At 44.2% G+C, this 22,429-nt stretch overlaps 2 protein-coding genes across 2 annotated transcripts; both read right to left on the reverse strand.

Moving 5' to 3' along the window:
- Positions 1–227: 227 nt before the first annotated feature.
- On the reverse strand, positions 228–8,374 carry zftraf1 (zinc finger TRAF-type containing 1). Its single transcript, XM_079231715.1, has 7 exons — positions 8,314–8,374; positions 7,759–8,075; positions 6,542–6,636; positions 5,686–5,829; positions 3,815–4,026; positions 3,459–3,637; positions 228–2,743 (listed from the first exon to the last, which is right to left on the reverse strand). The coding sequence occupies exons 2-7, from the start codon at positions 8,044–8,046 to the stop codon at positions 2,531–2,533; spliced, it is 1,131 nt and encodes a 376-aa protein (XP_079087841.1). The 5' UTR covers positions 8,047–8,075; positions 8,314–8,374; the 3' UTR covers positions 228–2,530.
- A 1,961-nt stretch (positions 8,375–10,335) lies between these two features.
- On the reverse strand, positions 10,336–19,406 carry dclk3 (doublecortin-like kinase 3; the record flags this gene model as incomplete). Its single annotated transcript, XM_079231595.1, has 7 exons — positions 10,336–11,135; positions 11,241–11,408; positions 11,558–11,690; positions 13,418–14,632; positions 17,262–17,393; positions 18,168–18,370; positions 19,340–19,406. The coding sequence occupies 7 exons, from the start codon at positions 19,404–19,406 to the stop codon at positions 10,336–10,338; spliced, it is 2,718 nt and encodes a 905-aa protein (XP_079087721.1).
- Between the last annotated feature and the right edge of the window lie 3,023 nt (positions 19,407–22,429).

Consider the following 22,429-nt stretch of genomic DNA (forward strand, 5'->3'; position numbering starts at 1 on the left):
TGTTTAGATGTTGTGTAATTCATTTTGTACAGAGTGATTCATATTCTCACCAACAAATTCAATGAAACATATCCATCATCCGCACAAGGCTTTAAAATTAAATTTAGATTTCATAAGTGCGGCATTGAATGCAATATTCATACAGACCAACGGTTTCAGAAACAAAGCCAGCTCTTTTTTTTGTCCCGTCTACATTCAGACACTCACAAAGAAGCAGCAGTGCAGGTTTCATGATCTTTAATAAAAGGCACATGTACAGCCATAGTGAGATGAGTGAGTCCACTGGCATAGAGACGAAGCATTAAAACACAGAAATACAGGAAGTAGAGGTCAGGAGGAGAGAGATCTATCTGCTTTACAGTAGAGTCTACTTAAGTAACATCTTGTCGTTCTCGTTCAAGTAAGTCTAACACTAATATGTCACCGTGGTGAGGTAAAAAAAAAAAAAAACCCCCCCCCCCCACACACACACACACACACACACACACACACACACGCGTCATCCATCACCACCGTGAGTCTGATATCCAGAGGAGTCTTCTGCAGAGGGCCGTTGAGCTTGGGGCAGACGAAGAAGTCCAGATGGCCCCGAGACCCAAACGTCGGGTTTGTTGACTCGTCCTCAAAGGCCTCCAAGTCCATCCATCAAGAGCAGTGCACACGTCTCACACCACTGATGGCCTCTTCCTTATATTTTGCACATGAATCCAAACTGTACTCTTCGACTGGAATACAGCCTGGCCCTGGTTTTCGGTATATCAGTTTGTGGACATTTAATGAAAGAAAAGTACCCCAAAAACTTAAAGCTGGTGGGTTTTTTTTACAGATACTTTGAGCATTTTGATCAAATTCATATTTTGTAAAAGGCTGCAGGAAATTACATATTCAGTGATACTACGACTGTAGCCAGACTGGATCTTTGGGCTGAAATATTAAAATCTGATTATTAACGCATAACATAAAAAATCCATCTTGTTACGGGTCCTGTTTTTTTTAAGCAATATACACACTCAAGCGGCACATTTTTCTGCTAAAACATAAAACGTTTCAGTGCTCTCTGGTGGGCAAACCGTATTGGTGACAGTTTCTAAAAGATTTTTTTGACATATACACCAATATAGATGCGATAAGTTAACTAATTTATCAATCTAGCTTTGATGACTACCTTGAAATGAAGGTATTAATTTGATAAACCTATGCTCATGCTATTAACTGAAATAGTAAAGGTGCTGGATCTTTAGTTATGCAGGACCCAGTTGTTATTGTACTGAAGGGGTGCAAATTCCCAAATAGAGCTACAAATAATCAAATGCCCAAAAAGCAGCTAACACGCAGTGAACCGGGGTTTTGTTGGGACCGACGATGTCTTTAAGGATTGTTCTGTTTTTCACATCGGGACTTGAATCTCACGGTTATGATCTGTTTACATGTTCACACAGGCAGCCAGTCACAGGTTAAAACCCCAAATAAAAATAAAAAAAGTTCACAGATACTTAAATATATAGTGTTAAGAGAAAAAAAATGGTATTAGTGTTGCAGGTTAAATATAACCACAGCTGGAGGAAGAAGTCGAAGAACTAAAATATGCATGCAGCCAGGCCATCTCTCCTCTTCACTGGGGGGTCACTGGGGTAACGCCGTCTTTCATCTGTTCGGGCAAAGCTTGAGACGCAAACCGGACACTTTTTCCAAAACAGAAATAAATCTTTGACTAGACTCAGGCATAAAGTGTGCAGAAGTAAGAGACTTGCACGCACGCACGCACACGCACGCACACGCACGCACGCACGCACACGCACACACACACACACACACACACACACACACACTCGCCCTTTACATCCATTCTCGTGTCCAAAGAACAGCTCAGTACAGAGTCGATCACTCTATTTTCACATTATCACGTCTTTGGGGCATTTCAACATGAAAGCAGAGTTTGGGCTGCACTCCAGGGTCTGTCACTTCACCCTCTTTCTCTTTCTCTCTCTCTCTCTCTCTCTCTCTCTCACACACACACACACACACACACACACATGCACATGCACACAACAAATGCACCCAGAACATCCTGCTTAGTTTTGTGCGTGTGCTACCTTTGGCTGCCGGTGTCAGGGGTGAAAGGTCAGACACAACCTGGTCTCAGAGAGCCTCCACAGGAACACACCGACCATCCCATAACCACACCCCTCACAAACATCCCTCCATCCCATAACGATGCCCACCCATCTCCATAGCAACTCACAGCTCCCCGAGCAAGGAGTCTCACTATCTTGTAAAAGGAGGTAAGTGTAATTAGTGGTGTGTGTGTGTGTCTTTAGGTGCGTGTACCCTGCGTGAATGTATGTGTGAGTGAGTGTATGTGTGTGTGTGTGTGTGTAGGTATTAAGAGGTATCAGTGGTTCAGTGGTGTCTCTCTTTAATCTTAAGCACTCCACTCTTTCAGCCCCTCACCCTCCGTCACCCTTCTTCTTCAGTCTTCTTCCTTGTCCATTCCATCCTCCTCCTTCTCCTCCTCCTCGTCCCTCACTCTTTATTTTTGGACTTGGAAGATGAACAGGCGCAGGTTGATGTTTTTGGCGGCCAGCAGTTTGTTGCACTCCACTGAATCGGAGATGGGCAGAGGGACGTATTCGGTCTCGTTGGCGTCGTTGCAGAAGGAGTGGTGATGGATGACCGGCTTGATCCGCACGTCGTCGTACGGCCCCTTCAGCAGCAGGAAGGAGCACTCCAGGGCAGAGTTCACCTGCACACGCACAAACACACCCACACACACCTGACTAGGGATACACCAAATATGATCATAGTCGTTTTTTTTTTTTACATCTTTGATAAGAATCCTAAACAAAGGGAGTTGTCAGTTGTCAGTATTTATCTCGCTCCAAAGGCAATTACAGTTTCGCTTCAGTAACCAGAATCCTCACCATGACAATGTAATAATATGATGCTGATCACAGAAGACTTATTTTGGGGTTTGTAATTATTGTTAAGACAAATAATCACATTACTTTACTATTGTTGTTTTCATCTAGTCTGAATATTCAACATTTATTGCATATTCGTCCATCCCAGAATAAGCATTCCTCCTCCCTCTTTTTTGTCAATAGACAAGTCTTCCTTATCTCAAATTAAGGGTGAAACATTAAGGGTGTCGTATCCTGTTAGGATCGTAAACCCCTATGAGGCACATTATGATTTTGGGCTTTATAAATAAAATGTCCATGACATGAATAAGAGAACGATGACAGAGCTCACACACAGACATTAGAGCAGGAAGGGCGAACTTCCGTGTTCAAGCAACTTCGTGAAAAGGGACGTGTTAAAAGTCACGAGCAGAAAGAAATAGCTCCTCATTTCTGTTAGCTAAGCTCAAGTCTCTGTGACAATCAGGCCATGTTCTCAACATTGCCGGTGCTGAAAACACTAAAACATTAAACACGGACAGACAGCAGTGAGTGTACCTTGCTTTTGAGGATGAGCTGGAAGGAGAGCGTGCGCTTGCAGGACAGGTTGGGGTTGCGCTCGGAGTCGTTGACGCGGGCCTTCAGCACCCACGTCTGGTTGAGGACGGTGAAGCGCGGTGTTTCATAGTACAGGCGAGTGATGAAGTCATCCGTGCGGTACGGCCTGAACTGCACCTCTGGATGGGCAAATAAGTGGAGGGCAAGGTTTGAAACGGGAATATTACATCTCAAGTTAATGTAACCAGTTTTACGAGCACAAGGAGGGGAGGTGTTACATTACGATAATTTATTTCACTCCACAGACTTGTTATTTGTCTAATACTATTTGTCTTTACAGATTTTTTTGCATATACCTGTAAACCCGATCTTTTCGTAGCAGAGCAGGTTGAAGATGGTGTTATAGAGCTGCATGTCTCTGCGGTGGTTCTGGTCCATCTCTCCCAGTATTCCCATCAGCTCTGTGCCAGTCTTAGTGGGATGGGAGCATTCACCCTCATGTGCTGGCAGCTCGTGGAACGGCCCCTGCCAAGGGCAGCCAATTCTCTTGTACTTACACTGCGTCACCCTGGTGAACAACATAATGGTGAGTGTGAGTTAAAAGACAAACTCAAGGAAGGAAAGAAATGGCTTTATATAAATGAGGTACTTTGTGATGAATGCATGTACTTTACTGCTCCGAGTGGAGGGTACTAATAATATCAAAAGGTGCTTATTAGCCTTGGTTGTGAACCGAGGCTAATTGATACTATACTAATGATACGTATGAGCTGAGAGCCAACCTCAAGGAAAGAACGGTTTGGAGTTTTATCCTTGGCATCCTGGACTTAGGCGTTTTTCAATGAATACCGGTTACTTTCTCAACAATAAAAGTGGGGTGTTAATCATGTGAAAGGTACTAGTTAGCCTCAGTAGTGAACCAGAGATAATTACAGCACTCTGGTGTAACTCATGTCATGTTAGTTTGGTCTTATATATAAATATGCATTCCTTCTTTGTGTACATTGTGTGCAGCACATTTCTCCGTCTGACCGAAAACTTGGTGACTGCCTTGGCTGTTGTCATGGTAACATTAGCACAGGCACAGCTGTCCTAAGCAGGGTCACCTGTTGCTATAGCAACAACCCCATAGGGTTTCAAGCATGCAAATTTAACCGGCCTGAGCGCCACACACACAACAAACACACAGTCCGTAATCACATCAACTGGTTTTCCTCTCAGAAGTAGCCGGTCACAAGCTTCCCGGCTTCTATTTCACTGGCGAAGCTTTTCCTTCCTTTACGGCTCTCGGTCCAGGAAACACACCAACCAATCACACGCCTTAAAAATCCTCTCATGATCATACTCGACCAATCACATGTGCGTATTCCGATAAGTGATCTCACTCGACTCAGTGAGATTTTCACACACACGGGAGTAGAGAGACCCGAAAAAGTCTGTCGTGAGTCAGAGAAGTTATTTCCCTTGGGGCACCAAAAAGAGAAATGTGGACAACTTAACCAGAGCCTTGAACCAAGAATGGACAGACTGTTATATGTTTATTATTCCCACAACCAGTTCAAAAGCAGTACGTCTCATGTTCAGCGATATTTAAAGCAGCGATGTGAAGCGCCACTACGAGACAAGGCACACATCTTTAGAGCAAATGTAACGACTCACATCCGAAATTAAAGCACAGAAAATAAACCCAAGACCCAATATGATCAGAACCCTAACACATTAATAAAGCAACCAACAATGATGTGAACAGAGATAAGAAATTAGCTGAAACAAGTGGTTTAATAATCAGGTCCTTGAACACACATTTCTCTTTTTAAATGACAAGAATATAATATCTTGGCTCTTTTGATTGACGTCCGAATAAACTGAATTTGAAGCTGTATGACAATTGTTACATTATTTTTCTAAAATAATTAATTTAATTTATTCATTTAATTTATATAGTCACATTTTTCAAAAGCTTTCTGTTTAAAATCCAGCCTTTATTTTACTTGAAATAAGAGAAGATAATGTATGTATTATTTATAATTATTTCAGTTAAATTAGAAATTAGAATTTTAGTTGAATACCCCTAGTCTAGGGAATGCATTATGTCAATGAACATGTATGTGTGTGTGTGTGTGTGTGTGTGTGTGTGTGTGTGTGTGTGTGTGTGTGTGTGTGTGTGTGAGAGAGTGTGTGTGTGTGTGTGTGTGTGGGTGTGTGTGTGTGTGTGTGTGGTGTATACCTGTCTTGGCAATCCTCTTTCTTGTGTCTCTCTAAGCTGGAGCGGGGGAACTGTTTTAGGCAGAAGGCACATTCAGTCGGCAGCTCGCTGACGGCCTTCTCCACTGCAAGGTTCCTGCAGCAGAGGTTCTTGCTGATCTCACACCTACACAAACACATATCATCCTTCAATGGTGACATTTTTGGGATGTCAAGAATGTTCAAACAAGTTTGTGACCAATGGACGTTATGCTTTTCTCAATTGTTGGTAGTAATTTCAGCACATACATGCACAGTATGTGATCAAATTCCTGTTGACGTGCAAAAAAAATACTTTTCCTGTACAAATGCATTAGTGGATGTTATGCCTTAAATAACAGATGTATAACTTATTGACTTAACGGTTTAGAGTCACTTTAGGGGGCATCTAAGTCTTCACTGCATGTTTATCCTGCTTTTTTAAATCCTTCTCATTCTGCCTCAAGCTAATTTGTGTTTTTTATGCTCTAAATGCCATTAGCCAGCATCGCATACCCCTGACTCAGAAATGGCAGAAAACTAAACAATATTCTTTTCCCAAGTAGTTGGATCAGTTATGGAAGTGGACAAAATTGTATACCATCTACATTATTTGGCTGCAAAAGTAAGTCGTTTTACCTTCTTAAGTGTCTGTAGACAGTATAACTGTTTTGACACACCAGTCTGGGAACGCTCGCAAAAAATATCAAATTTAGATATATCAATGTCCAAACTAAATTATGTTCAGATCTACAATCATTAACTCAACTAACGAGCTTCTTCTGATGTGGACTGAGTAGCTAGTTTGTATTCCTATGTGCACTAATCAGAAAGTGCTGATGTCAGGGAGCTCGGTGTACCTGCAGTTGGGACACGTGGCCTGTTCCTCCTTGAGGCGAGAATCAGCCAGCAGGTGGATAAAACAGCCTGTACACATCAGGTGTCCATTTGAACACTGTTGTGGAAAAAATAACGTTGAGACGTCAAAATGGTCAAACTAAGTGTTTGTAAAGTCATTACTGTGGATCCTGACTGGAAGAGGCACAGGGAGCCTCGTTAGTGCGAGCTGCAAAGGACTAGTTTGGAAAATTGGAATTACATTTTCTCTTGTCGAATTCAATGACAAAAATGTGAACAATTGTATGGTATATATGGTTTGCTTAAAGGTAATGAATTGGGACTGCTTAAAATAATTGGGAAAAAATACTGAGGAAGAAACTATTTGTAGGATTGTATGATATTTTCTAAATCCAACACAATTTGGTGTAAATGTCATTGTTTGGCAAAGGCTGGACGTATTTCCTTAGTCTATTTTAATTCAAATGTGGTTCTAACAATGGTTTGGCTAAAACCGCCCAACAATAGAGTAACAACTCCACCATTGGAAAAATAACTGCAAGATTACAACTAAATTCGTATTTTATACAGAGGATAATTCTGGAATCATGTGACTAATTGAAAGTCCGGTGGGATTTATCGAATAACAGGCTTAATGTTATGTACTTGTTGTGCTTCTCTAAGTCAATGTGTTTTAATGTATGTACCTTTGTTAATATGATGTATAGAACGAATGTAATATTGTGTTCACACAGTATTGTTAATACATACTAACTGAACAATTATTAATTGCAAACGTGTTCACTTGACATTGAAGTGAGCAGTTTGAGGTCATTAAGGAAAATGTTGGGGTAGGTTGATGGGAAGGGCAATAGATTATTCAGATTTAGGTTTTGGTTGAGTTCTTATGTGGGATTTGGGGATGTGGCTTTTTCGCTGAGGGTTATTTGGGGATATTTCACAGTACAATGTTATAAACTTGAGGCAGCACAGCTGGCCACAAGGACTGGGTGTGTCTGGTCCTCAGCCTCATGGCTCAGCTTGCAGCATATACACACTTGGGGCCTGTGTTGCAGATCTAGTATCACTAAAAATAAATGGAGCTGGCCAACATATTCAACAGGTTGGCTCTAGGGATCGGCCGTTGGGACACGTGGGGAGTTTCTAGTATGATGGCCAGCTGTTGACGGCAGGGTTAGGGTTATGGGGGGGTTAGGTTTATGATTGACACCACGTTTACCTGGTACACAGACGCCTTGGGTAAGTCTAGGCACACGGTGCAGCACAGCACTGAGTACAGTCTCTCCTCCAGCTTCCCTGACTCTCCATTGGGCACCCTCACCCTCTTCTTGGGTGGCTCGTCCGGGTGAGGCTCGGGCCCTTCTCGTCGTATCCCGACCTCCTCCTGCATGGCCACGACCCCGGCGACAGCCTCCACCGCTGCCCCCACGGCCCCGACCCCCATGCCGGCCGAGGAGGAGCCTGCGGCGGCCACGACGCCCACGTCTCTCTCTTCCAGCGAAGACATGGCGACTGTCTAGAAATGTCTAAACGTACCTGTCGCGAGCAGGCTGAGTGTTAGCAGGTTAGCTCCGAGCTAACGGTCAGCTGACAGCTCGCTAACGTTAGCTCGGCTGTCAGAAAGGAATGCAGGCTAACGGTACCTTGTTACTAATGTTATTAATATTAACGCCACTTACGAACGTGGAATTGAACAAGCAAATGACTGCGTAATAACGAGACCGTGTAATGTAACTATGACGTAATAAAACGTGAACTGGTGCTGTTGACTTACAGTTAGCTAGCGGACTACGCGGCTAGCTGCGTTGACACAAACACAGCGGTCCTCTCGCTCTGCAGAACAAAAACAACTCGTCTCTCAGCTGTTGTTGTGCTCTCGACGCCGTTATTCGCGCCGACAGCAGATTACAACGATGCCCACCAGCGGCCCGGCTCGGCTGCTCGTCTAACGCCCCTGGTCCGGTACCGACCGACCGTCCACGGGACCCACGGGAGCTGTCGGTGATTAAAGTCGCGGCTAGAGACGGTTCTGCTGGGACTCGTCTCTCTGGCTACACAGCCATCTTTGTTTTTTCCTGTCCGTCTCCCCCGACTTCACCCTGCACAGACTCCGGGTCAAATGCGTTATTACTCAGGCAGGCTCCCGATCCTGGCCGGTAACTGAAGTAGCGTATTTAAAAGTAAAAATGTTGCGTGTATCTGTCAGGGCCTCTGGCTGCCAGTGACTACTTCAGTACAGCACTGTCTGACAGCGGAATGTTTTATTGTGGCAGATGACTTGGGGTATTTAAAGAGTTTTTAAAGGCGCATGCGTAGTGAGCACCTGCGGGTCGGTGTATATGGCAGGCATTGAAAGGTGACCAAAACCTGATATGCGACAATTTTAGGACACATCAGCAAAGGACACACCATTATGTTTATGTTTATGAACCACACCTACACGTTATGACGTCGTAATAACACTGTCACTAATCTGTGACATTAAACACTTTTGACAAAACTTCATAACAAAAACATATTGTTCCTGCTGGCATGTTTATGGCCCTGTGGCAACAATCCATCAAATTTGCTCAACTGGTTGTAAGAGGCCCTGTGATTATGTGTGTTCAGTATGCACAAATAATTCAGCGAAAAAAGGGTGATTGAATAAAGCCCTAACCTTGAATTGAACTGCATTTTTATTGCCAAAATATTAACCAATATTAACTGATACTAGGTCAGATACATTTCTACGCTTATTCAACCCTTCAGTGCCCCAGATATGTGGCTTAGCAGCCTCAAGGGCTAGAAGGGGTGCATTTGTGTACACGATGGGGGTCTGCATGTGTGTCCTTAGGGTTAGGTGGGGCAGGATGTTTGCGTCAGCTGTCTGCATTCGGGAGGGACAGGACTAACTCTTCCCATTGGACAGACAGATAAGCCTTTTTTGGTCTGTGTGGAATGGCAGTGGAGCCATACCACCCTCAGCTATGCATACACTTAGCCAGTGTATGTGGTCACATGCTGTGTCCTGAATGCTGGTCAACTCTAACTATTATCCACTGGATCTTATCACACTTTAATTTGTCCAAATATTACCACAGATTGCTAATTCGCTGAGTGATAATCATCACACGTCTACAGTGCCAAGAGTAGTTTGTTTCTAAACAAAACCAATACAAAATACTTACAGTAAGCACATTTTCACAAAGATGGCATTCAAAAGTTTAGTAAATATGGCAAACTTTAACCAGGATTAAAATGAAAAGTTCTTGGAACAGATATTTTTAGTTTAGTAAACAAATGTTGCCAGCTAAAGATCCCAGCACATACACAGGACAAACGAGGAGGATGGGTCGGTGTCGTCACACAAGCAATCTAAAATAGTTACATTGGGAATGGCAGACGCGATCAAAGTTAAACATGGCTTGCAGGAAAATAAACAACAAAAACAGTTCAGAAATGTACTACAAAAAAGTATTTTCATGAATTCACCACGACATTATAAAGAATGACAAACAGCAAATGTGTTTATATCCAAATTACCTCCTGCTTGATTCACTCTATTCCATTAATTTCAACATAGTGCTTCACTACTTCCCATCCGCTTTCCGTTGTACACATCATCTCATTATCAATTTGTGATTGCAGGTACACACACTGAGATGATGAGATGTATCTAGCCTCATCAATCAGACCCTATTCAATCCCAAGAGAGTACATCAGATCATCTGCGGGTCAGTCAAGGATCAGCTGCCAGGAAATCAGTGGTATTGTCTGGAACAATGACAGTGATGACGCTGATCTAATCAAGCGGTTAAACAGGAGATTGACAGCGTGGTCGAGACTCCGTGGGCGGAAGGGTGGCGGTGGTGGTGGTGGTGTGAACGTTCGGCTCCTGGTGTTGGGCTGGGTGGTTTTGGGCGTCGGTCGTGGTCGGGTTGTAAAGGGGAGATGTGAAGTTTTGCTGATGGAGAGAGTGAGATGAAGAAGCTTCTGGGTTGGAGGATGGATCGTGTTGCGTTGAGCGACCAACTGTGGTTCTTTGCGCTGTATTGGTGGAAGGAGTTGAATCTGGAGGGGATTGCTGTTGTATATTTTGTTTTGATTGTGTCTTAATCTGGGATGGAGGACCTGGATCCTGTATTTCTGGCCTGCTGGGCTCCCTGCTGGGTGAGCCAGAGTCTGTAGAGGTGCACTCTGGTATCAGTTGACCAGGTTTGGCCTCTGAAGCTGTGTACACGTTGAACTGTGGAGATATGGTGTTAACTGTGCTTGTCTCTTTTGAAAGTTGCCGTGGTGGATTGTCTTCATCTTGTCCTCTTCTTGTGTTCATCTCATCATGCCTGCTGAACCCTTTCTGTGTGACCTCTCCCTCACTGCTGGTTTGTCCTGGTGTTTCGTCTGGCACTGTTTTGGCTGCATTGGTCTGAGTAAGTCTCTGGACTTGTCTGGACTTGTCTGGTTCTGCTCCAGTATCTGCTGTTTTGTCTGTGAGGACCCTCTGCCTGCAAATTGAAGCCATAGCCTTCACCCAGGGATGCATCAAGGTCTGCTCTGCTGTCAGCCTCACTGTGGGGTCTGACTGAAGCAGAGCTCTGACAAGGCCTCTGGCTTCTGCATACAAACACACACACACACAATAAGAGACATATTGTTTATTTGTGTTTGTGTGTATAGTGTGTATAGCTGGAGCACACTTTATATTTCTGTACTTCTCACCTTCTGAGATGAGGTCCCAGTAGGGGGACAAGAAGTGGAGTTGTCCACGTTTTATGAGCTGAAACAGCTCTTCCTGGTCCCGATCCCGACTGCGAAATGGGGGAAATCCACACAGTAGGATATACAGAATAATACCCAGAGCCCAAACATCCACCGCAACACCATAACCTGTTGGGTCAAACCACAATTATTATTCAGATTTAGATTGTAAATTGAGCAAAGAGTTTCAATGTATGAAACACACATTTTTAGTGAAATACAGATTTAAAAGTAAAAAGTAATGTAAAGCAGTGGCTTATGCAACAAAGAGCACTAACCTGTCTCACAGAGAATCTCTGGCGCTACGTACGTGGGTGTGCCACAAACAGTGAAGACTGGTTCAGTCACAACCATGGCAAGACCAAAGTCTCCCAACTTCAGCCTACAGATGCCAGCAGCCACATGCTCGATCTGAGAGAGAACAAGAAAAGCAAGACAGACAGATACAGAGTCAATCATGGAGGTGTCGCAACTACATTTTTAAAATGAAAATGTCACCAGGGGCAACCACATGCTTGCCATAGACACTTGTGTTATATCGTCAGATATTAATTGTTAACTCCAGATTAAGTTAAATATCGACACTATGAGGCACAGTGTGACATGTAAAGTTAGACAAGGTATTAAAAAAGGGTCCAGACAGAAGATGAATAAAAGTTGGATGAATGTTGAATCACACTACAACACAGAATTTATTTTTAGTTAAGATTTGCATATCTAATAGACAATATGGATGGTCCTTCTTTCAAGTCCACGTTTATTATATGATATTATGAGACAAAGAAATACATTTCTAATTCATAAGTTTGCTTTCTAAATATTAAAGATATAATAACTATAACTATAATGCTAATCTCTGTCTGCCTGTGTGTCCTTCGCCTTGAGAACTGCTCATCAGATCTACTTCACATTTGGTGGATGTATTGCACCTAAAGGTTGGTCAAATTTTGTGTAAATTAGACACACAGTGGTGCTGTTCAGCAGTAGGGTTGGGTACCGAGAACCAACACGTCCGGTACCTACCGGACCGAAAAGCAACGCAGATTTCGGTGCTTCCTTCTGGTGCCTGAGCCGATTTAAATACTTTTTATTTTACACTACTCTGTAAAGTTGCACGGTATATAGATACTAAAAAGGTAGCGCGGTGCCCGCACGCTAAAAACGATTATTAAAATAGCGCGGATCAGAGCACACTCGCTGCTCTGCTCTCTGTCCGCCTGCATGCAGAGCGGGGCTCGAGGGGGCGGGGCTTCCAGCGCTCACACACACAGTGCGCGCACACAGAGATCGCTGGAGACACGAGCACGAGCTTTTGAACGTCCGTCCTCGGCTTGATGGAACAAATCTCTCCAGTTGATATTAATGATGACGTGTAGTCCAGTAAAGCAGCAGTTTTAGGATCCAACAGTGTCTGAGTTTTGTTGCACACGGTCCCATCAGGCCACCTGATGCTTGTGTCTGTTCTTTTTTTAAATATATATTTTTATAGTTTGAAGTTAAAAGGTTTGAAGCTGTAGTTTGAAGTGTGTTTTGTATGTACTTATTTATTTATATCTATAGTATACTTTAAACAGTTAATAATATTGTTCAATTTGAAGAAAAAAAATTGCCTTGGCAATAAAAAGTATCGGTTCAGGCACCGTTTAGTCACCGGTATCGGTTTAGCACCGGTATCGGAAAAAACCCAAACGATACCCATCCCTATTCAGCAGTGCTTCATAGTCTTAATTAAATAGTTTTCACATATATATATTAGGGCCCTTTTAGTAGTGGAAGTCTGCCTCTAGTGTTTCCAATGAACTGTATTTCACTGGTGTGTCTGACCATGTGTAGCTAAGACTTGGGTGACTAACCCAACTATGTTATGGCAGATGTATTGCTGAGGACCCAAGGAAGCACAGTGTGAAGTTCTTTGTATGTGCAGTTTTCGACTTGAGGACCCCACAGGCCAAGCAATCAGCCTGTTCAGAGCAGACATGTTTTCAAAAGGCGCTGCACTAGTGTATAAAAGTATATCTCTGGCACCCCTTTGTGGCGATATGAAACTATGCCATCCAAATAATTATTAAAGATACAATAATGATCACAATAATCACATACAAATTCACATGTAATTCTCAAATTACTCTGACACTCACCAGTAGGTTTTCTGGTTTTAGGTCTCGGTGGACGATACTTTTGCAGTGGATGTAGTCAAGTGCTTCGCTCACGTCTGACACCATCAGTCCTGACTCGGCCTCTGGAAACTTCCCCCTCTCACTGATGGCCTCAAACAGATCCCCGCCGCTCACCAGTTCCATCACAAGGTAGGAGTGAGTGTGTGTGTGGTGGTGCGCCAAAAGTCGCACTATGCGTGGGTGACAGAGGCTACCTAGAAGGCTCAGCTCGTTCTGCATCATGTGCTCTCGACCAATCAGCTTGGATCGTTCAACAATCTTCACAGCAAGCGTTTGTTTGTTGTCGCGACGACAACACTCTCGCACTACTGCAAAGTTGCCATCTCCAACCACGCGTCCTATTTCATAGAAACGCTCGATATCCGCCAGGGTGACATCACTGCCATCTGAGGGAAGGTCAAAGGTCGTCCTATGCTGAATCTCCTTGTATACTTCACCCACATTTGGAAGTGGATTTGAAATGAATTGGGCAACACTCTTCTCCTCATGTCTGCTGATTGGCTGAGGAGGTGGAGGGCTGATGTGAACGTACAATTTTCTCACTTCCTGTTCTGTATATGAACTTCCTTTTTGCTTCCTTGACACAGGAGGAAGTGGGACCCTCCCTGACAGTAGATTGAGCCGCTCTGGTACCTGATGTTTAACTCTCCTTGCTAAGCAGTCTTCACACAGTGTAGGAGACTGTATGTCTGCTTCTCTAAGACTTTCCTCATGTTTAAATGGACCAATGACAGAAGGCTGTCGTGCTCTGACCCCGCCCCTCACACGCAGTCTCTGCAGGTGGTTGGGCAGGTGAGCAGGTTTTCTGCATGAATTCTTTTTATGACACTTCCGTGCATCTGACTTGTAATTTTCAGGCTGGTGTGTGTCTAAATAGTGAGGCGGCTGAGTACCTGCATGATTTTTGACATGTGTATTTGTGTCCTGGTGAGTCTCTTGGTTAGTGTGAGTCTTGCTACTGTCTGTCCCTTCACTGTATCCACTGTCAGCCTTAGCTGCTTTATCAGGCGCTGGACGAAGTCTTTTCTCCCAGGCCTGTAGTGCATCAGCTCGGTAATGGGAATGTTCTGGAAACAGCTCCTCCAGAGCCTCCTGCACATCGCTCAGCTCTGGACGAGCCTTCCCCAGTGCCAGGAAGGCCACCTCGCCCCGAAAGAATTCACATACACCTTTCACCTGTGAAACAATAGATAAAAAGGGACAATTTAGGACAGACAATGGTACCACATCTGGACCTTGTGACAACATCTTAAGGCCCTTAACTTGCTCAGTAGATGGGTGTCAACTGAAGATCAGGGCATTTCTCCAGAGATAAAGGCCCTCCTCAAGGAGAAAAAGAGGGCTTCTAGATCTGGCAACAAAGAGGAGCTGAGGACTGTGCAGAGGGAGCTGAGGATGAAGATCAGGGAGGGGAAAGATGTCTACAGGACGAAGATGGAGGACCAGCTGCAGCAGAAGAACTCCGTCGGTGTCTGAAAGGGCCTCAAGGCCATTTCTGGGTTCAAGGGGCCCAACCAACAGTCTGAGGGGGACCAAAAGTGGGTGAATGATTTGAATTTATTTTTTAATAGATTTGACCAGCCATCCACCCCTCCCCCCACCCAGTCCTCCCTGCTGCTGCAACCCCCATCATCTGCACCCCCTGTGGACTACTGCCCCCCCTCTACTTCCCCCCCTTCCACAGCACTCGGCTCCCCTTCACACCTCTCATACTCAGCATTCTACAACCAGCAACCCACCCCCACTCCAACACCTCACGGCACCCCACTCCCAGAGTGTCCCTCCACCAGGTGAGGAAGGAAATGAGGAGGATCAAGGTGAGGAAGGCCACGGGTCCAGACGGCATCAGCTCAAGGCTCCTCAAATCCTGCGCAGACCAGCTGTGCGGGATAGCCGAGCACATCTTCAAATTGAGCTTGAGGCTGGGAAAAGTACCAGAGCTGTGGAAGACGTCCTGCGTGGTACCGGTACCAAAGACCCCGCGCCCAAGGACCTCAACAGCTACCGGCCGGTGGCGTTGACAGCCCACCTGATAACGACCCTGGAGAGGCTGGTCCTTGCCCATCTCCGCCCCCTGGTGAGCTCATCCCTGGACCCACTTCAGTTCGCCTACCAGTCTGGCATCGGGGTGGATGACGCCGTCATCTTCCTGCTGCAGAGATGCCTCTCTCACCTGGAGAAGGCTGGAAGCACTGTGAGAGTCATGTTCTACGACTTCTCCAGTGCCTTCAACAACATGCAGCCTTTGCTTCTGAGGAACAAGCTGGAGCAGACCGGGGTGGATCACCACCTGATTGTATGGACTACCTCACCAACCGTCCACAGTATGTGAGGATACGGGAGTGTGAGTCAGATCGGTTGTCCTGCAGCACGGGAGCCCCACAAAGAACCGTTCTGGCTCCATTCCTCTTCTCCATATACACATCGGACTTCAAACACAACTCTGCTAACTGCCACCTGCAAAAGTTCTCTGACGACTCTGCAATCGTCGGCCTCATTTCCGCCGATGACGACAGGGAATACAAAGAACTGAACCAGGACTTTTTAGGATGGTGCCAGCGAAACCGCCTCCAGATAAACTCCAGTAAGACCAAGGAGCTGGTGGTGGACTTCCGCCTGGGTAAACGCCCTCCTCCGGAACCGGTGAGCATCCAGGGACTGGACATTGAGATCATCAAATCTTATAAGTACCTGGGTGTTCACTTGAACAACAAACTGGACTGGTCCGACCACATACACGCACTTTATAAAAAGGGACAGAGCAGACTCTTTCTGCTGAGGAGACTGAGGTCTTTTGGGGTGCAGGGAGCACTCCTGAAGACCTTCTTTGACTCCGTGGTGGTATCAGCCATCTTTTACGGAGTGGTCTTCTGGTGCAGCAGCATCACTGCAGCTGACAGGAGGAGACTGAACAAGCTGGTAAGGAAGGCCAGCAGCGTGCTGGGACGTCCTCTGGATACCATGGAGGTGGTGGGGGACAGGAGGATGATGACTAAGATCTCGTCCATGTTAAGCCACGCCTCCCACCCAATGCAGGTCCCTCTGGCAGCACTGCACAGCTCCTTCAGTCACCGGCTGATTCATCCCCGGTGTCTGAGGGAGAGGTACCGAAAGTCCTTTCTCCCCGCTGCTGTCAGGCTGCACAACACACTGAGCTCTCAGTAAACCATGATCACTTAATCACTTTTGGACACTTGGTCACTTTACTCACTGTGGACACTTTAATTGTACTCAGCTGGTGCAATATAAATACGTTTAAGTACTTTTATATATATATATATATATATATATATATATATATATATATATATATATATATACTCTTATTCCGTCTGTATATTTAATTGGAAATCGATACTATATTCTTCTTACTGTTTTACTACTGTTTATTGTTATTTGTTATTTTATTTATATTACTTTTTTACTATGTGTCTCTATTGTGTGCAAGGCTGCTGTATTCCCGCAATTTCCCCACTGAGGGACTAATAAAGGACTATCTTATCTTATCTTATCTTATTAGGTGTGCAGGCAGAGCGGGACAAAGAAGGACAATGCCCTGGGGCCACATAACTCCAGATGTGCAGTGTGTCAACTTGTTTGAGCTATAATAAAAAAAAATGAAAGCAACTGACATGAAAAGTGCCTAATGGTGTGTGTTGTTTTATCTTGAGTCCCTGTCATGAAAAGGTTTCTTGTCAAAAATCTAGTTTCAAACTAGTGTTCCAGTACCTCACAGCAAACATGGGGGCCAGGCCCATCAGTGTATTTATGCCTCAGGGTTGATGAGGGCGTGGTTGAGCCTCACCTCTCGTGCGTGGGTCGTGTACAAGCGTGTGACTCTGGCTCTGTGCCAGCGTGGAAACCCCAACGCCTCAGAGATATCCAAGAGCAGTTGCTCGAAGGACACCACACCTCTGCGGTTCAAGAGGACTGTTACCTTGAAAAAAAAGAGAGACAATATTACAGTTAAGTTATGAAATCCTTTCACATGTAAATTACTCTCTAGATGTGTTATAAGCTGTTCATGAGTAGGAACAACATTTCAGTTGCCAAAAAAGACAAATTGTTAAGGGTACTCTTTTGGCTCTTTAGTTGATCAGCAAAATCCCTCTAATGGACTGCCACACTGCAAGGCACCTCCACCAAAATCCATGTATTAACATCCATCTATCCATTATCTGGAAGTGATCCGAGCTGACATTGGGCAACGGCAGGGTTAACCCTGGACAGGTCGCCAGACTATCGCAGGTCACATATAGAGACAGACAACCATTTACGCTCACATCCACCCTTACGGGTAATTTAGAGTCTTCAATTAACCTGAGCTGCATGTCTTTGTACTCTAGAAGGGAGGAAGCCGGAAAACCCGAAGAGAACCCATGCGGACACGGGGAAGACATGCCAACTCCACACAGAAGGCCTGTCTAGTCAGTGCTAGCTACTACACCACTGTGCAGCCCATTTATGAACAGCTTATTCATATTTATAATTGATGGCTTATGCAGACTTATCAATGTGTTCCAAACATATGATTGCAATATTATCAAAGAGAAATGATATGATAAACACCCTCTCAATAACCACATTGCTCTTTTCAACACTTTATTACTAATCTATATACGTATTGACCATTGATAAAGCCATAGGTCACAACTTATAAACCTGTCATGAATTTTAAAGTGCAACTGAAAATGGTAAAAATGTAGTTCACCTTGTGTAGTGTGCTTTGACCACAGGGGCGGATGATGGTGACCAAATGGGGCTTCTCTGCGCTCTCTTCTGCATGGCGGGTGTGGAAGAGAGGGAGCTGAGGAGGAGGGAAGTGGGATCTTAGGATCTGTCGCGTAGGGTGCGGGTGAATGGGCCATGGCTGCGGTGCCCCGATAGCACGCTTTAACAACGGGACTGGAGGACCTGAAGCAGGAAGAAAAGGAGAACGGGTGGAAGCACAAGAGTTGGATGATTGAAAGTGTATTTAATAACACCGTCGGCATCACATCGTTTCTTTTAGACTTGTATCAAAAGGAAAACTCATGAGTAACACAACACCAGTTCCTCATCCTGTGTTAGTGCGTGTGTGTGTGTGTTTGAAAACAAATCCGGCTGATCAGATTTGAGTGTTTTCCATCGCATGGAGTGCAAGGGTCATTTGAGATTCTTCAAGCACCTTGCTCCACTGGCTGAATAATTTAGGCTTCCTTAAGTCATGTAACCCCCCCCCCCCCACCCACCCACACACACACACACACACACACACACACACACACACACACACACACACACACACACGCACACACACACACAACTTAACAAAAGCTTGCTTGACCTGGTTAGGGCTCAGCTGAATCTGCATGATTAATGAAGCATTGGAGACACACAGCATCTTTGACATTTCACTTTCTGGCACTGAGGGAGACAGAGAGATGTTTTCTGTCCAGTCCATTGTTTTTTGGTCTGTTTCCAGATGCAGAACAATAAACAGAAACACAAGACCCTAAACCTCGAACATGATGACTAGTGCCTTTCGTTTAATAAGACACCACTGGCACCCAGAGAGCGAGAGAACACACAAAACAAAAAAAGCTTTTCACAGTGGACATAAAAACCTCCATGTCTGTAAGCTTAAACATCTCATAGGCAGCTGTGGCCAGCCAAGAAAGACTGAATCAGCCCTTTCTTGGTGGTCTCAGAGGGTCGTGGGGGAGGAGTCACAATCTTTAAAATCTTTAAAAAAAAAGTTGGTGTGGGCTGGTTAATGCACAGACAATGTGGTCATCCCAGTTTAAAAATAGGTTGTTATTTGTAATAGCAAGTCTTGAATCAGTAAAGTTTTAAAATATTTGTAGTCTAAATAAAACCCATTCAATCAGGCCATCGACTCACCTGCCATTCTCGCTTGAGTGTCGCGCACCGCTTCGCCTCCATATCGAGTTCTCTGTGAGGGCGTCATGACTCTCACGAGCTAAAACTATTGAGTTTGTTTCGCTTTTATTCTTGTATTTCTCCACAGGTCGCTGCGGTCACATCTTCGTCTGTTTCTCCCAGAAAAGGTAACAGGATGCGCGGAGAGAGAACCGGACTTGGTGTAGCCACAGTGGTTACCATGGATACACGTCAAGTTAAGCGGCTCGCGAGGGAGAGATGCCGGAAGCGGAGCAACTTTGACTAGTAGTTACCAAGCTAATTAAGACGTCATATTAAAATAGTTTTAATAACTGAATATTGGTCTGTGGGTTGAAGAGCAGCATGCTTTTAAAATAAACACGTGGTTGTCATCTACTTTAGAGTCTCATTAAAGCGACTGTGAGTGGACTTTAGGCTGCAGATGGAAGCAATAAGTTCAATAAGTTTTATTTTGAAAGTTCCGACCGGAACTGCACTGTTTTATACTGTGAGGAGACCAAATTACCAGAAATAACTCCCCGTGCACGATCACGAGCAGCCAAACGTCTTTAATTATATTTTCTCACTTTCTAAGTGATGTTGGGCTTGAGGGCTGGTTCAAACCTGCACATTGTCAGGTATATGTAAATACTAAATAAATTGACATCATTTTATTTAATATATTCGGAATTGCTTTGTTTTGTTTTTTTAACCTAAATCCCAAACTACAAAACAAAACTACAACGATAGCAAGCCTGAAGGAGCACCCTGTGGCCAAAGGCATGGTTCCCAACATGTGATTAGCACCCCTCTAGATCCTAAAGATTTACCTTATTTCAAGAACTGGTGAACACATGCAAACGGCAGCCATTGATAAGGCTCGCAAGTAATCATTGCTTAATGTTCAGGGGTTACAAGCCTAAAAGCTTGGTAACTAATAGCCGAGGGGTTTGAAGGCCTTTGCTGACCATGTAACCACTCATCCCTCTCTCCATTCGTATCCTTTCAGCTCTCTACTGAAACTATCTAATAGTGACGTGTCCCGAATGTCTTAGAAAAGTATAAGCCTTACAAACCCATAATTTATGTGCACTAAGTCTTTTCTCACAACCTCCAAATTCATAGAAAAGACTTCACTTCTGTTCTGTGTCCTCAATACTGCCCTTTTAAAATCTTGTTTCTGTGTCACCTGGAGAGTTACTGAAGGATAAAAAAATCAATTGTCGTACAAACCCTTTTGTATCTCAATGACTGGAAGAAGGTTATGGTGTAAAATCACACTGACAGAGGGGGAGAAGGACTGCCAGTCGTAGCGGCAGTTACCATAGTTTCACTGATGGAATCCAATACTCTGCCTTCAGACAAACACACACACACACACACACACACACACACACACACACACACACACACACACACACACACACACACACACACACACACACACACACACAGTATCCGGTTGATCTTTCAATGCACTGCCCCCCACGGCTCTGTCTCCAAGGATACTGTTAATATTGGATTGGGAAGCAACAACTCTTATTCCAGCTTCTTATCCTGGACTCACTTCTGCTGTCTCGAAAGTGCCTCAAAAGTTCAAGTGCTGAATATTGTAAATCCATAGTCCTTCATTTATTTCTCCCTTATAGCTTGAGGTGTTATTTCTCCTGTTTTTGTATTCTCAAGGCATTTTTTACATCTTTATTTCAGAATGATATAGGAAACAAGGGGAAAGAGAAAGGTGATGACATGCAATGCAGGTCGACTCCGACAGTCATTTTGTATTTTTTTGTTTTGGGGTTGGAATATATTAATATATTTATATAATATTATAGTTAAAATTGTATGAGTGGTGGTCATTTTTAAGGTTGCAATATCTTGCCCAGAACTTCCAAATCAGTAGCCTACCTGTGCAACTGGAGGCAAATATGCTAATAATGCATTACTAGTGTCTGGCCAGCAGAGGGCGCACGTGTCCCCACTGTGCGCCCCAGTAGCCAGAGAGCAATTGCTTCAAGGCAGCAGGGTAAAGAGATTCTCTGGAAGAACTACCCATTTATAAACATGAGTCCAATATCCTTTCATTACAGTAGGCTTATGTTTTGAGATTATGTTGTAAGATACCATAGTGGCATGCAGTAGTGTAATACAGGTTTGATCCTGACAACTTTAGTGACACCATAGAAATTCCCAAAAAGAAGGAAGGAAATCTGACAGGCTGACTAAATGTGGCATCCTTGAAAAACTCTATCCGTCTGTTTTTTTCTCTCTTTTTTTTACTTGCTGCTGGCTCACCAGAAGATTTAGAGAACAAGTCAAGGAATGCAATCTCGAGCTCATCTACGGAGGCAACACAAAACACTACAATGTTCAGTGTGTGCGTGCCAACAAACAACTGCTACCACAATAAATGTTACAATTTTTTTCCAAGGCACAAGGTTGTAAGTACCAGCATCATATCACCAAAAGTAAAATATACATATAAATATATATTTGCAGAATGGCCCATAGTCCATATTTCTTAAATTCTAATTCAAAGCGTTGCTGCTCCAGTCACGTAATTACCTCGATATCTTGTGACTTAATCTCCGTTTGGACAAGGGGGTGAAAATATGTGCAGATGAGTGCAGCCAGAGAAATCCAGGGAGAGGCTCCAGAGCGAGTAATTGAACAAATAAGTGTGTGTTAGTGAAGGGAGTGACACGTCCAGCTGTTTATCTAGTTATATTATTCACACAGTCACACACAGATGCAAAAGAAAAGCCTCAAGAAATCTGGAAGAAGTATCAACATTCCTCCGTTTATGGCGCTCCAACTCTTCCTTTAGCTGGTCAAGGATTTAACCCATGTTCCAGGCCTACCAACAGCTTCCTGCTTATGTCAGCGCAATGTATGCTGCAGCCACACACGCTCAGATACACTCACAGATGCCTGCGTGGATAAAATAGTGTGTGTTAAGGCCAAACACAAGCAGTGTTTCTCTGCACAGTAAAGGAGCTGAAATGGCTTCAGGGCAACAACCTCAAAAGCAGTCCAGCCAGATTGATCGTGTTATTACAAGATTGATCAGACAAGTGTAACTCAATAGAA

The sequence above is a fragment of the Taurulus bubalis genome, assembly GCF_910589615.1.
Source record: "Taurulus bubalis genome assembly, chromosome: 16".
Lineage (NCBI taxonomy): Eukaryota > Metazoa > Chordata > Actinopteri > Perciformes > Cottidae > Taurulus > Taurulus bubalis.